This window comes from Pteronotus mesoamericanus, unplaced genomic scaffold (assembly GCF_021234165.1).
Source record: "Pteronotus mesoamericanus isolate MK-2021 breed Mesoamerican mustached bat unplaced genomic scaffold, CSHL_Meso_final contig_78, whole genome shotgun sequence".
NCBI classification, from domain to species: domain Eukaryota; kingdom Metazoa; phylum Chordata; class Mammalia; order Chiroptera; family Mormoopidae; genus Pteronotus; species Pteronotus mesoamericanus.
In genome coordinates this window covers 14833386-14849261 of record NW_026555258.1, presented here as the reverse complement: position 1 = coordinate 14849261, position 15876 = coordinate 14833386, and the positions used below count along the sequence as shown (strand labels likewise).

The window sequence follows — 15876 nt, the reverse complement described above, 5'->3', positions numbered from 1 at the left end:
TGAGTACTGTGCTAATAGATATGACGAGAAACGGGTGTTGCCTTTCAGGGATTTCACAGTCCACTGGTGAAAATTACAAGGAAGTGGGGAATTAAAGCCCAAACTGGTAAGTTCTTTGTGAGAAATCATCAAATTACAAGTCCTGGTACTTGCTGAGCAGGCAGTGAGCACCCTGGAGTTCCCAGGAACCCAGAAAAGTGGGAGAAGCAAGCACCCCTGCTCTCCTGGAAAGTTCTCTCTGCACTCATTGGCTGTGCTGATTTTCAGCAAAATCTATTCCAGGGCCTTTTAATCCCTGACTGAGTTTCCTCTTCAGATCATTCCTGGCCTGTCTGGTCAAATCCTATCCGGACTGCAAGCCTGTCCGTGAAGCCTCAGGTAGCCCCAGAGCTCTATGCTAGTCCAAGCGCACGGAGCCCCCAGGCGTGCTAGAAGGGGGCCAGGAAATATACTGACCCAGCCTCTCGTTATCCTGAATATCTGAAATTCTGGAAGCTGGGGCTCCTGGGACCATCAGCTCGGAGACTGTAAGAGCTAATTATGATATATATGTTTACCATTAAATATATATTTACCGTTAATTAAATGCAAACCACTATATATTAATAATTTTAGTCGTTATAGCAAACTGCATGTCCATTTAGTCATAGGGAAATTGGCAGAGAGATAAAACAAGGCTAGGAGGGTGGATATTCAGGTAGAATTGGGTTCCAACCTGGGCTTTATACTTATGAACATATGGCTTTGTCATTTAATCACCTGGGCAACAACTGCTGGTCTCATAGGGTCTTTATGAGGATTAAGTAAGCCATGCATGTGAAGTGTTTAGCTGACAGCCAGCTACTAAGAGCTCAAACAGAGTAGCTTTCTTACTGTTTTCTGTTTGTTTTATCATTGTGCAGGGTCCCACACCTGCAATGCATTTCAAGTCCCAGCCCATTCTACATCAGACCCCTTCCTGCTCCTTAGCTAAACTATATGGCCACCTAGAGAAACCAGTAACTGGCCCCAAACTAATGGGCCGTGGGTCCTCCTCAGCCAGTAGGCCACACCACTGCCCGCTTGGGAAGACCCTACCCTTTCCCTGGTACCCCAAAGCTAGACTTGGGTTTGGGTTACTGAGTAGCTTCAGTCTGTATGGACAGGAGCTACAGAGGGTGCTCCCATAACTACATCTGCCGAGGGTGCCTCCCGAGTGCGTAGGCAAAAATAACTCCTTCCAAAGAGCAATTTGTTCATCGGATAAACCTGTCTCTAGGCTTCGGCGGCATATCGCAGACAGAAATAGGGGCCCAGAAGCACTACCTTTCTAAGCGACTCCAGGTTCTGTCCTTCCCCACAGTCAAGTTGTGTTCTTCCCTCGGCCCATTTCTCAGGATGGAACGCTGAGGTTCAGAGACGCCATCCTGCGAGGTGCTCTGGCTTTGCTGAGGACCACTCCTGGAGGTCCTGGTTTAGCAAAGGGGTTAAGATGCAAATTGGAGTAGGGTTTAACTCCCGACTCTCTGAGCAAACTTAGGCAGGCCCCGGGCTTTCGCCTCAGTTTCGTTATCTCTACATTGGAAACAGCTCACCTGTGTATCGCCAAGGTCCACAGGTCTCAGCTGAGAGCTTGCACCCGTCTAATTGCTGGGGCTCAGAGCACTCAGGGCTGGCGGACTACAAGCCCCAGCATGCCTCAGGAAGCGGGGTCTAGTGATAGACAGGTGGCTCTGCGAATTGGCGCCTGCCAAGGGAGTTGCTGCTGCGCGTGCGCAGAGGGCAGCAGACGGGTGGGCTGGAGGCAGTTGACGCGTTGGAGCCGCCGGCGGTCAGGTAGGGGGCGGGAAGCAGGGTCTGGGGACCTGGGACCACTGCCTGAGTCACGGGCCTCGGGTGAGAGGCAGGGTGTGGGGGATGTACAGTGGCCGTCTCACTCCCGAATGGCAGAGTATGGGGACCGGATCTGAGGGGCAGGACCAGGGTGGGGGTGGGGCTGTGAGGGGGCAGGCGAGGGAGGGATTCGGTGGGACCGAGGAGCTCGGAGGACGTGCAGTTCTGGGCGGGGAGCAGGTGTCTCTGAGAGGCTTCGCGGTGCAGCATGTTGGGAGGTATGCGGTAATGTGGGGGCCCCACGGAGAGATGCGGTGCAGCATCTGGGAGACGGGAGGGGATCTGAAGGCCCTTGAGGGGTCAGGGTGCAGAATTTTGGAAACATGAAGGCAATTTGTGAGTCCTGATGACATTTGGGGTGCAGAATCTAAGGAGATTTGAGGGTACCTGGGGGCGCTAAGATTCTGGGGCTGCAACATCTGAGATCAGAGGGAGCAGGGTTAGGGTCTATCCTAATTGATAAGGAGGAAGCATATTCTAGATGGGATCTGGGGAAAACTGGGGGAGGGGGGGCGAGTTCTGGGAGGAATCAGTGGGAAGGAGTGCCGTATTTGCAAGAAGGGAGCTGGTGAAGATTTGATGACAACACATGACATGGGTGGGGGTGGGTAAAAGAGGAAGGCGCAAGGTCTGGGGGTGGCACAGTGCCTGATGGAACTGAGTGATCCGATCGGGGGGAGGGCAGAAATCCGGGCTGTGGGATTGGGGTGTTAAGCTGGAATGCAGGGTTGAAGGCTGCACAGATGTGAGAACAGATTAAAGGATCTGTGTCAGGGATGTGGGGCACGTGAGTGAAGAATTGGTGAGGGTTACAATACCGAGGCCTAAAGATTTGAATTCTATACTGTAAGAGGGTTTGGAAACTGGATTTGGGGTGGACGGAACGGTGGGGTGGGGGATGTCATAGCTGGGCTACAGAATTCGGGTACTCTGAATAGATGCGTGAGTTGGTGTCCTGGGCTGCTAAAGGAATTTAAGTCTGCATGGGAAACAAAGAGAGTTCTGGGGACTCTAGGACCTGGAAGTGATGTATGAAACCATGAGCGTATGAAGTTTAGCAATGTTCAGGGGTTCAGCAACAGATCCTAAATCCTGAAGGAGCATGACTTTCTCCGTGAGAGGCTGAATCTCCCTCACTCATTAATCAAAGATCTCTTTTCCTGAACCCTGTGAACCCAGGGCTGCTGAAAGTGGTAGGATTGGGGGAGAAGAGAGCGGTCAAAGGGGCACTGAAGCAGGAAACTATTCAAGGTCATCTACCTAAGCTTCGTTTGCCCGGCCCTCCAAGCTGTGATAGCAGATGGTACGTGAGACCTCCAGGGAGTGAGTGGAACATGATCTCAGGCCTTATTTTCCTCAGCAGTTAAGTGAGTAGATTGAATTAATCCTATATAAAGTCCATTACAGCTCAGAAGAGGCAGTGGCTCTGTGAATGAAGTGTTTGGGCCAGAGAGAGAGACAAGGGGAACTCATACGTATTGAGCATTCAGTCCTGTGCCAAGTTCTGAAGCAGTGGTTCCTAACCAGGGCAGTGTTGTCCCCCAGGGGACATTTGGCAATGGCTGGAGACATTTTTGGTTGTTACAGTTGAGGTGTGGGATACTGCTGGCCTCTAGTGGGTAGACACCAGGGATGCGGTGAAACATCCTTCAGTGCACTGCACAGCCCCCACAACAAAGAATGGTCTGTCCCAATGTCAGTAGTGCCAAAGCTGAGGAGCCCTGCCCTAGAGTGGGGTACCATGGATTCAAATCCTAGCTCTATCGCTTCCTGACTTGGTGAACTTGATCCTGACTTAGTTTTCATAACGGCCCTACTAAGTAGGCTTTACTATATCCAGTTTTACACATAAGGAAACAGAGGCATCGGAAGTGACTTGTCTAAGGCTCCATAGCTAGGATGGCAGGGCTAGGTTCCTACTCACATCTCTGAAACCCTGTATATTCCCCCCTCTCCTTGCTGGACTTGCTTAGTCTTATTATCTAAGCTTGATCCCCCTCTAATGAAAGGTCTTCCCAGCGAGTTTTGCTAAATATCAAATAATCTATCTGATTAGGTAAGGAGGAGCCCTGAACTTTGTTCTTGATTTGCTCTTAGACCTGGACCAGTGGGTAGATAAGGGAAGGAGCTTCAGGTTAGCAGAAAGGATGAAGTGTAAGAGACTAGGAAGTGAGGTATGATGTCATTGGCCTGAAAAAAAAAAAAACAACAAAAACCTCATAGCATAGAGTGACAGCTGAAGACAGTCATAATCATTGTTCTGAATGATCCCTTTTAGGCATCTTTCCCCTGGGACAGAATAACAGCAGTTGTTCTTTCAGCTCCAGGACTAGCGATAGCATTCTGAAGCCAGTCCAGAAACATAGAAGTGGATTAGAAGGAAAGAGACTTAGCTAGAATAGTCATTCACATGCACCCTTAGACTTAGCTGGAATATTTACACACACCCTTAAGGACAGTATATAATGGAAGCTGAATCAGCCTGGGAATCAGAGGCTTGAGGTCTAAACTCCTTCCTCTGCTGCCAGTTGATCTTGGGCAAGTGTCTGCCCTTATCAGCTGCAACCATGCGTGATTATGCACTCATCTCTGTTAATCCTGTCAGTTATCTGGTGGATAGTCCAGGCGTTATTCCCCATTTTACAGATGAGAAAAGTGTTACATGAAATGACTCACCAAGGCCAAACAGTGGATGGCAAAGCAGGGATGCAAGCCTGGCTTTGTCTGACTCCTAAGTTACGTTTTACTAGTTTTACTGTAATGGGCTTTTCCAACACTAAAGAACCCGCACACTTATGTCTGGAGAGTGGTTGGTAGTCAAAAGTTTATAAGGCCCTTGAATGGATCACTGCCGACGCACACTGATGTGCTGCCTCCGTGGCCCTCCCTCCACTGTCCGCTTCGGGTTAAACAAGCAGATTTTAAAATATCCCCAGGTGCAGTTCACCGCCTCTCAGCCAGACTGCCCAGGGCCTCATCAGCTCGGGAGCTGCGACATCTTTTGAGTTGATATGGTTTTATGGCTGGGAGTGGACATACTTGGATTTGAACTTCAGTTCTATTGTTTATCAGCTTTGAGACCTTGGACAGATTGCGTTTCTCTGAGCTGTGGTTTCCTTAGTTATAAAGAGGAATAATACATACTTCAAATAGTTATTACAAAAATAAGAGATACGTATAAAAGGTGCCTGGCATTCAGTAAAGGGTAGCTGTATGACAGATAGCAATTATGAGAGGAAGGGAACGCTGGAATAGAACTGAGTGTCGCTTCGCCAAATTTCAGTGACTCTGAGAAACCCGCACTAGGCTCCCCCAAACTTCCATCTCCTCTTGTACCTCTCCCAGGATCTGCTTCCTGAGCCGTTCCTCGGAATTTCAGGATTAAGTTATGTGTGTTATATGCAGAGAAAGGAACTGAAAGAAAGTTGAGTGGGTCAAGATGAGTTGGGGGTCCATTCCAACTCATTGAGACAAGACCTTTGCTTTTTTCCCTTGTCCTATATTCTTGGAGTCGCATTGGCAGGGTTGACAATTACCCAAATGTCTGTGGAAGGTGCAAGGGAACCTTTGTAGGTCTGTCAGTTTTGTAGGAAAAGAGAACAAGCAAGCATTTTTCTAGCAAACTATTATTGATTTAACCTGTCCTTGTCATATTTTAGCTAAAGCTTCCTTTCCTACAAGCATTTCCTTCTGGGTTTTGTGTGTCCCAGACCGACGCAGCTTTGAGATCAATCCTAAAACTTGTTGAGTTTATCCTAGCTGTTAACAAGGGGCCTTAAGTGCCCTAAAAAAAACCCTGCAGAATCCTTTTTTCACATAGGACAGGGTGTCAGGTGGGGTCCTCACTGACTTCCTTAACTTCAGTCCTGCTCGCCACTCCCAGGGAGTGACCATTGGTGGCCTGGAGATGGTTTTGCACTTGATTAGCATTCCATTCAGATGCAGGAAGAATAAATGCAGTTTAGGAAGCTGTCATGAAAGGAAATACGATTAAGTCTTGCAAAAAAACCCAGTCAAATACCCTGTGTTCAGGTCAGTTGTTCTGTGAGGAGCTCTCTTCAGGTCTCCTTTTGCTCGAAATTATGTCACCAGTGTTTTCATGGGGCTTGACTCAAAGTAGGTACTCAGTAAAGATTTATTTCATTGCCAGAATTCTCCAGTTTTGCTCACAGCTTAAGCTCCCAAGGGGCTGATAGAGGTATAGGAAATAGAGACATTTAGGAAACTGCCCCATGGTGGGAATTCAGGCACTGGATGGAGATTTGACATTGTAGGTCATCTCTAATCCTTTTATTCTGAGGTCCACTAAAACAATCTCCAAGGAACGCTCAGAATGTTGATTTTTGATGTGTGTTTCTGATACCCTGGGTATGGCCTGCCTGTTGAAAAGCGCCTATTTGTTTCTTCTTACTGGCTGCATGGTGGCTGCAGCTGCTACTGCCACCGCTACTAAAAAACTATCATTTACTGCACAGTTGATTGTATACTTTGTTTGGTATTGTACTAAGCGCTTTATTGACATAATCTCATTTAATTTTTACAATAACCTTGTGATGAAAATACTATTTTGAAGCCCCTTTTTCTTAGATAAGCTGAGAACTAGGGAGGTCAAGTAAGTTGCCCAGGGCTCCACGGGAAGTGGTACAGCTGGGATTCCAATCTAGAAAGCCTCATCCCTAAGCCCATGGTTCCCAGTTCTGCCGTATGATCAATGAGGCCTAGATTTCTCTCTCCTGTTTTCAGTTTACTCATCTTTATGACTCTCTGAGATCACTACTAGTTAGAGCATTCAAAATTTAGTCCCTGCAAGAATGACCGGCAGCCGCTTATTTTGTAAGCAAGAGAAGTTTTGGATTTATTTGCCCAAAAGTTTCTAGCATGGCTATTTAGTGTCCTCGACCAGATTCCTTCCAAGCTTAATCTTTAGATGCCATGAGAGGAAAGAGTCTTCATTCTTTCAAAATGCAGTTTGTAAACTGAATGTCTCGTTAATACTAGTATTAGCTATTATTGTTAATACTGTTCCTGACTGCTATTTATCATAATTTTAGAAACAGTCTTTCATGGCATACCTACAAGTTTCCAGGCGAAGCACTTTATATGCATTATCCCTAGTTGGCGTAGTAGCGTTTTTCTAAAATTAGAAAACACGTTTAGTGGAATTGAATAACTTGCCTACTGTCCCGCGACCTGTAGCTGACAGCGCTGATGTGATCCCGGGTCTGTCTGCTCCTCTGGCTGTTTATGCCCTGCAGTGGGGAAAGCCTGAGGGTGCCCGGAGGGGCTAAATCAGGTCACTGTCGGACTATGAACTTTTCCTGACTCAGGGCAGCTGCAGCAAACACACCTTAAGGGGCAGATTCTCGCCCGGAGCTGAAGAGCTAGGCTAGCTTCACATGGGATGCGCGGTGGTTGTGGGGAGATCACGGGAGTACGATAAACTGAGGTGAGAGGAGGCAAGGAGTCAGTAGTGAAGAGTACAAAGTGAGGAGGAAGTTTCTTGAAGGCAGCCAAGATGATAAATAACATGTTGGGGGGGGGGTTCATTTTGATTGGTTTTACATGTTACCACTGGCAGAAATGGGCAGCTAACTTAAAAGACCTGGGGCGCTAAGACAGTTTCGTTCACCTGCCTAGTCTTTTCAGGGAAACTAAGTTCAAAGGGAGTTTTCCCTCGGGATCCTCCTCAGAATTAACAATAAAGGCCAGATGTACCCTCCTGGAGGAGGGGGCTGTACCTGTCTCTCCCCTAGCTTCATTAAGGCCAGCATCCCGTACCCCCAGGTCATGGGAACGGGAGACGTGGTTCAGGCTTTTTCCAGGCCTGGGGGAGGCTGTCCCCATGCCTGATGCTTTTGTGATAGAAACTCATGTTTCCTTGGCAAAGCATGAAGGCTCTGGGGAAGGACTCCTTGACGTAGCCGCTGCCGCAGAGCCCGTGAAGGTGCCGACAGCTGAGGCGACACCGAGCTTGGCTCTGGGCAGAGTAGGTTTGTTTTTTCCAGTGGCTATCTTAGACTGGGAGGCAGGAAGCCTTTTAACTGATGGAAGTGATATGATATTCCAGCAACCTAGGGAATGAATTTGTTGGTATTTTTACAAGTTGGCAGACTTGTTTAATTAGCTGATCTGTAACGCCGGCTCTGGGAAGCACAGATGTCCCTGTGCTTTGTAAGGTAACAGGCTCTGGATCCAAACACCAAATGTTGCCCTCAGTCTGTTGTCCCAGATGATGGGAGGACCGAAGCTATTTTATTGGTGTAGACTTGAGGTTTGAGTGGATCCTGAGTTTAGGTTTCTATCAGTTTTTCTATACTGTTGCCCCGAACCTCTGGCATTTCAGAATTCAGCATTCATAGTTTCGGATATTTACATGAGACCTTATAGGTGCATGGTATGTGGTAATGCGTTGTGTTATTTTCTTGAGGCATGGATTTGAGTCGTAACACTTTGCAAGGCTGCTCTGTGGGAGTGGGTCACTCAGCTTATAAATCACACTATAGCAGCTAATCTCATAATATTATTGTTTCTTTTTCCTTGTGGAGAAAATTATATGCTATAAGGCTGCATTTTCCAGAGTATAGTCTAGAGAACATTTGTTACCAAGTACTACACGACAGTTAAAAAATATAGCTTGAAGTAATGTTGGGTTAAGCAAAATTAAAAATGTCTCTTTTGCAAGGCTCCACATGTTTGACCTTTGTGACCTTGAGCCAGTTTTTTTGAGCCTTAGTCTATAAAATATGATAATAATAGCACCCACTTCAAAGGGCCAGTATGAGGATTAAATGAGATTATATGAAGCATGTATCATAGTATCTTGCTAGTAGGTACTAGATGTATACTATTTCCTGTCCAGTAAAAGAGAAATATATTTCAGGGAGGTGGGATTGTTAGATACATTGTGCATTTGTCAGATGGCAATGCAAAGCTAACTCTGGGGGATTTTGTAATATGTATCTCTGCACTGACTCGCCTTCTGCATGCCTGGAAAAAGAGTGTGTGACATTTGCAAAGCTCTCTTCAGCTTACTGCATTGTCCTTAAAACCAAGCTAGCACTTGCCCTTCCTGTCCTCCTCCTCTGTGATGATTGACCATCTGCCTCGCAAGAGACTGCACAGATGCCGCTGTAGGATTTGCATTTAAGAAGAGCTGAGTTTACCTGTGTGCCTCACCTTGCCAAATCTAGTCATTCTAATTCGGGCTATAAATTGACAGTGACATAAGGCTGCAGAGCACTGAGATTCTGCGGTTCGGCTTCAGGAGCATATGCGGCTCGAGGAGGGTGGGAGTATTTGTGGCATGCACTGCATGCAGCGGGGGTGTTCCAAGCCTCAAATAAATTGTCTTGATAAAGCACTACCATTTTTAAAAGCATCTGGGCTTGAGTCTCTGGCTATCAGAGCTCCATGACTTCCCCACCCTAATCCACTCAGTTTGTAAATCTTAGTGACTGCACGTCTGGAATACTGCTCAAACGCCACCTTCTTTCCCTTGCCACCACCAGCTCGCTATGTCAGACTCCCCAATCCTTCCACCAGGCACTTTGCAATAGCTTCCAGACTAGTTTCTCAGCCCCTTCCTCCGTTCCACTCAAACTTCGCATGTATCGATTGGTTCCTTGCTCCAAAACATGCATTCCTTCCTTATACTCATCAAAATGAAGTTAAAGGGCTCGTTTTGGCTATGAAGACTTCTTTTACCTGTTCCCCAACTTCCAAACCAGTTAGTATCAACCCCTTTTATTCTCCCACAATTTTAACCCAAGGATGAGAAGAAAGAAAACAAATTTATTTAAGACTTTTTTGGTGCTGAGCCACGTCTTAGCTTTCAAGTACTACATACATTACCTCACTTAATGCTTGCTTTGACCTTACAAGGACAGATGAAGACACAGACCTGGAGTGGCTATGTGTTCTCTGTTCTCTTTCTAATTTACTGAAGTTTTGTCCTCCCCCACGATTTCTAACCTTTCTTAAGACTGTGCCCTTTGCCTGGAACTCCTTTCCCCCATCTCCCCTCCAAAGAATCCCTTTTCCCTTCAAATTAGAGTGAATTCCTTTTAGCTTCCATCAAATTTAGTGTGTATCTCATTTATGATACTAACTTTCTGCCCTGATTATTATTTACTTATATTCTTGTCTCCTTTCCTGAAGTTTGAGCATCTGAATGACAGAACTTATATTCTGAAAACCTTAGTATCTAGTACAGCGCATGGTACCTAGCCTTAGATGGGTGGAAAAATGAGTAGTTGGGAGGAGAGAGGAGTGAAAGATTCATGTATTTTTCTAATCGAATGTTTTTGCTTAATCATCATAATTTTCTTCATCGTAATTCTTTGTTTCTCTGGATGATTCCTAGATCCCCAAACATGACATGATAAACTCTATGTAACAATAAAAAAAGCTTCCGCGCTTTTGCTCGCGCCGTTTTCTTTGCTTAAAAGGCTTTTATGCCCTGTTGCCTTGTTTATTTCGTGGCATATCCCAGGAGTGTCACTGCTTCTGGGCAGCCTCCCCTGTCTCCTCCCGGCTGAATCCGTCACACCATCCACTGTGCTGTGGCAGAAATGTGTGTGTGAGCCTTTTCTGTATGTAATTTTTCTATGCTTTGCTCCTAATATAAACCCTGAGTTGTAAACCAGTGTAAACAAAATAGAAAAATGGTCACCAGCATTCATCAAGATACTACTTGTCAGGTGCTATACTGAGGGCACCGTATTCGTTTTGTTCTTTAACCCCTCCAAAAACCATATTAAGTAGGCATCATCATTGTTGCCGTTTTACAGATGGGTGATGGGGAAACTGAGCTTTGGGAAGCTTTGGTTACTTCCTTCAGATCACACAATTAAGTATCAGAGGCTCCAGAACCTGAGTTTTATCCACTCTGTGATGCCTCATCTGTTTTGTTTTCCTGTGAATCACCATCACCTAACACAGAGTAGACCTCAATAAATATTTGTTATATAAGTGAATGACTGGATGAGGGACAGTAGCTATTCTCTAATTGTTTCTTGAGCGAATTTATATAGGCACTGGAGTAACGGCTTCTTTTTCTCCTTAGCAGCTTCCGACCTTCTGGAGCATGACTAGGAAGCTCTTCAGTTCTGGGCTGTGCTAGCAGGACCCTCCCCAGGAAGAGCCATGGCCACAGCAGCAGCTTCTCACCTGAACCTGGACGCCCTCCGGGAAGTGCTGGAATGCCCCATCTGCATGGAGTCCTTCACGGAGGAGCAGCTGCGGCCCAAGCTCCTGCACTGCGGCCATACCATCTGCCGCCAGTGCCTGGAGAAGCTGCTGGCCAGTAGCATCAACGGTGTCCGCTGTCCCTTTTGCAGCAAGATCACCCGCATCACCAGCCTGACCCAGCTGACAGACAACCTGACAGTGCTGAAGATCATTGACACAGCTGGGCTCAGCGAGGCCGTGGGGCTGCTCTTGTGCCGGTCCTGCGGGCGGCGGTTGCCCCGGCAGTTCTGTCGGACCTGTGGCGTGGTGCTGTGTGAGCCCTGCCGGGAGGCAGACCACCAGCCTCCCGGCCACTGCACGCTCCCCGTGAAAGAGGCAGCCGAGGAGCGGCGTCGGGACTTTGCTGAGAAGTTGGCCCATCTGCGGGAACTTGTCGGGGAGCTGCAGCGGCGGAAGGTAGCCTTGGAAGCAGTGTCCAAGGACCTTCAGGCAAGGTACAAAGCTGTCCTCCAGGAGTATGGGCACGAAGAGCGCAGGGTCCAGGAAGAGCTGGCTCGCTCTCGGAAGTTCTTCACAGGCTCTTTGGCTGAGGCTGAGAAATGCAACAGCCAGGCGGTGGAGGAGCAGAGTTACCTGCTCAACATTGCGGAGGTGCAGGCTGTGTCTCGCTGTGACTACTTCCTGGCCAAGATCAAGCAGGCAGATGTAGCACTGCTGGAAGAGACAGCTGACGAGGAGGAGCCAGAGTTCACTGCCAACCTGCCGCGAGAGCTTACCCTGCAGGATGTGGAGCTCCTCAAGGTCGGCCACGTGGGCCCCCTCCAAATTGGGCAGGCTGTTAAGAAGCCCCGGACAGTCAACATGGAAGATTCCTGGGCCATGGAGGCTGCAGCCTCTGCAGCCTCCACCTCTGTTACGTTTAGAGACATGGACATGAGCCCCGAGGAAGTGGTTGCCAGCCCCAGGGCCTCACCTGCTAAGCAGCGGGGTTCTGAGGCGGCCTCCAGTATTCAGCAGTGTCTCTTTCTCAAGAAGATGGGTGCCAAGGGCAGCACTCCAGGCATGTTCAACCTGCCAGTCAGCCTCTACGTGACCAGTCAAGGCGAGGTGCTGGTTGCTGACCGTGGCAACTACCGCATACAAGTCTTCACCCGCAAAGGCTTTCTGAAGGAGATCCGCCGCAGCCCCAGTGGCATCGACAGCTTTGTGCTGAGCTTCCTAGGGGCCGATTTGCCCAATCTCACTCCTCTCTCAGTGGCCATGAATTGCCACGGGCTGATCGGTGTGACTGACAGCTATGACAACTCCTTCAAGGTATACACCTTGGATGGCCACTGTGTGGCCTGTCACAGGAGCCAGCTGAGCAAACCCTGGGGCATCACAGCCCTTCCATCTGGCCAGTTCGTGGTGACCGATGTGGAAGGAGGAAAGCTCTGGTGCTTCACCGTTGACCGAGGAGCAGGGGTGGTCAAATACAGCTGCCTCTGCAGTGCCGTTCGCCCCAAATTTGTCACCTGTGATGCTGAGGGCACCATCTACTTCACCCAGGGATTGGGCCTCAATTTGGAGAATCGTCAGAATGAGCACCACCTGGAGGGTGGCTTCTCCATTGGCTCCGTGGGCCCTGATGGGCACCTGGGTCGCCAGATTAGCCACTTCTTCTCGGAGAACGAGGACTTCCGCTGCATTGCTGGCATGTGTGTGGATGCTCGTGGCGATCTCATCGTGGCTGATAGTAGTCGCAAGGAAATTCTCCACTTTCCTAAGGGTGGAGGCTTTAGCGTCCTTATTCGAGAGGGGCTTACCTGTCCAGTGGGCATTGCCCTCACTCCTAAGGGGCAGCTGCTGGTCTTAGACTGTTGGGATCATTGCATCAAGATTTACAGCTACCATCTGAGAAGATATTCCACCCCTTAGGGAATGAGAAAATACATATGTCTTCTGTACCCCAGCCAACCTCTCTTCCCTTATTCCTCGGTTGGTGGTGGTACTGTGGAGTAGACCAGGCCTATGTCCTCATTCCAGCTGGCTAGTCCTAGAATTTTAGAAGCTATTTTAGTTTAGTTTTTTTTTTTAATTTGCATTATTCCCTGCCCCCCTCCCCCGCAAAAACTTAGAGCTTCATCAGATGCATTGCCTCAAACAGGACCCATGACGGGGTTAGCTAAAGTCTGATGAGAACTTAGGTACTTCCGAGGCTTCCGCAGAGAGCCTCTTGCCCTGTAGTTGAAATCTGCCCTTGTGTTGAATGCGCCCTTGTTGATCTTCCTCTTTTTTGGCTTTGAAGACCCTGGTCCATTATTTCTCCCCTATTACAATGCACTTCATCCGTGACACTTCCTCTTCAACTCTGCTGCACTCAGCCGTGGGGACGGCTCCATATTTCAGTGACATTTCAGACATCATATCCTTGTGGCATGGAGTTTGAGGTCTGATCACCTTCACCAGTGTCAAAGCTCATTTCACTTAGTGCCACCAAGGTGTTTTGTGCTATCCTTCTCTGGTTGCCCTCTAATTGCCGATGTGACAGAGAATGGGTTGACCCTAGTTGGTTGGTGTTGAAGGCTTTAGTCTGGAAGGTGCTTGCCTTTTAAGGGATCATATGGATTGGAATTGTGCCAAAGCATAGGCAGATGGGAATAAACAATCAGAAATGCTAATGTTGTCACAGCAAACACTCATGGATAATCTCTGGAGCTCACCATTTTCACACTACCTCTCTCCACTGACCTGTGCTGAGCGCTGTCGGTGGGACTGTACAACATAGGCCAGTACCAGCAAAGTGGGAAGGGGGATGCATCGCATTTCATTAGTGAAAGAAAATTATTGGGTCCTTATTCTGTGTTTTCCTCAAGTGAGTGTACATATAATACTTCATTTCGGGTTTTCCATTCCTCTGTCAAGCATTAAATAACTGATATCTGTTTCTCCATCCCTGGTGTTCGTCTTTTAATTAAATATGGAATTTTAAGGTGAAGAGATGGATAAACTGCACCATGATGTTTGCTTCTGTGTCTGACACTGCCTTCTTTGAGAGCCCAGCTGTAAATTCAGGCCAATGCACCACTGTGTAAAGATCTATCAGAGAGGAGGGGTGTTGGGGGCTAGATGAAAGATGACAGGATTAAGCAAAAAAAAAAACAAATACATCTACATACACACACATACAGAGATGTATGAAACACATAGACACAGACAGCAGTGTGGTGATAGCCAGAGGGAAGGGGGTGGGGGTGGGCGGAAGTGAGCAAAGGGGGAGAAAAGGGAGATGGAAAGAGAGTTTGTTGGGATCATGGGTGCATGATGCTGTGTGTAGATGATGCTTCACTGAGTTGTATACTTGAAACCTATATGGTTTTGTGAACCAATGTCACCCTAAAAACAAACAAACAAAATGCGAAGATGATCCAAATCTTATTCCTGTATACGTGTAAAGAACCAGCCCCCAAGGTCTACAGTCCCCCACACCCTGTTCTAAACTGAGCCTTCCACCATCTGCTCTGTCTTTATATTACAGTTCAAAAAAAAAGAAGGCTTTTGCTTTTAAGACCAGAAGTAGGTGAGGGAATCTGTGACAATGTTCCTCAAGCTTTGGTGTTCACTAAGCAGCACATCGTGCTCTTTAGGCACAGAGCTGATGGCAAGCCAGAGAGCTATTATCTTGCCTTCACAGAGACAGTTTGCTAAGCTGAGCTACTCAAAATTGTATTTTTGGTGGTGGCTGCTGTTGTTTTGGCTTCTGTTGTAATCACTGCCAAAGGATAGGAAAGGAGATAAAGTGACATTGAACTGGTGTGTCTTGTGCATTTTTACCTGGAGAAAGGGCCCATGTTCTGATTATGAAATTGCATCTGACTTGCAGAGACTGTATACTTGAGAGGAAACTGATCTAATTAAAGGTGCATCACAAATGATTGCACTAGGTAACAGAGCCACTTTTATCTGTGCTGGCGGCTGACAGCAGATCCGTCTTTGCTCTCAGTGGGGGACTTACTGAGGCAATGACAGTGGCTGAAGCCTTTGGCACATGGTTTCAGCTAAGAAATGGGCTGGCTTGATGCACACGAGGCCCAGGATCCTCTAGCTGCTGCTCTTTTGGAAAGAAATGCTATCACTGTTGGCAGTCAGCCTTTTAGGTCTATCCACCTCCGAACTGCACTCGTGCCTCGGCCCTCAAGTAGGGCAGGCTTCTGCTGGCTCAGAATGGAAATAAGTGTGGGCTGAATGTTTTTCCTTCTTTGACGTGAATATGTTAGGCTGTGCTTAGTACAGTCAACTTTCAGTTATCTACCCTGTTGAATAAATTGTAGAGTATAACCCCAAGAACCATTTGCTCATTACAGCAGTGCCCTTATTCAAATAAAGTCTTCCATGCAAGGCTCTATGTAAAATTGATCAAAGAGCGGCTGCTGTAGTTGAAGAAGGTTTGTGGACCTGGAGAACAGGCCTTAGCCACCCTCACCTAACCTGTGGGCCGCTGCAAAACTCTGGTGAAGCTGCATAACATTTTCGGGAAACCACTGCGCTACAGCTTTGCTTATCTTCCAGTCCCATCTCAGCCAAGGGGCTGTGGCCCAGTCATTTAATCCTTCCTCCTCCTGGAAAATGATGGAACCGATTCCTGCCTCCAGGAAGGGTAGCAGGGGTGTCCAACCTTTTGGCGTCTCTGGGCCACACTGGAAGAAGAGTTGTCTTGGGCCACACATTAAACACACTGTGACATGTAATCACAAAAAAAAAAAAAAAAAAAAAAAAAAAGAATCTTGTAATGTTTTAAGTAAATTTAGGATTTTGTATTGGGCCGCAGGTTGGACA

The 15876-nt window shown here is 47.5% G+C and overlaps 2 protein-coding genes across 6 annotated transcripts in view; one reads left to right on the top strand and one right to left on the bottom strand.

Moving 5' to 3' along the window:
* Window positions 1–15876, bottom strand: part of ASTN2 (astrotactin 2) — an 807209-nt gene that overhangs the window by 197289 nt on the left and 594044 nt on the right. The gene's annotated exons all lie outside the window — the stretch shown is intronic.
* TRIM32 (tripartite motif containing 32) lies at window positions 1757–13987 on the top strand. Of its 3 annotated transcripts, none has more exons than XM_054584476.1 (2): window positions 1757–1815; window positions 10940–13987. In XM_054584476.1, the coding sequence occupies exon 2, from the start codon at window positions 11017–11019 to the stop codon at window positions 12976–12978; it is 1962 nt and encodes a 653-aa protein (XP_054440451.1). In that variant the 5' UTR covers window positions 1757–1815; window positions 10940–11016; the 3' UTR covers window positions 12979–13987. The 3 variants fall into 3 exon arrangements, with proteins under 3 accessions (XP_054440451.1, XP_054440452.1, XP_054440454.1); XM_054584477.1 differs by having other exon boundaries at window positions 1771–1815; window positions 10937–13987; XM_054584479.1 differs by lacking the exon at window positions 1757–1815 and adding an exon at window positions 2016–2090.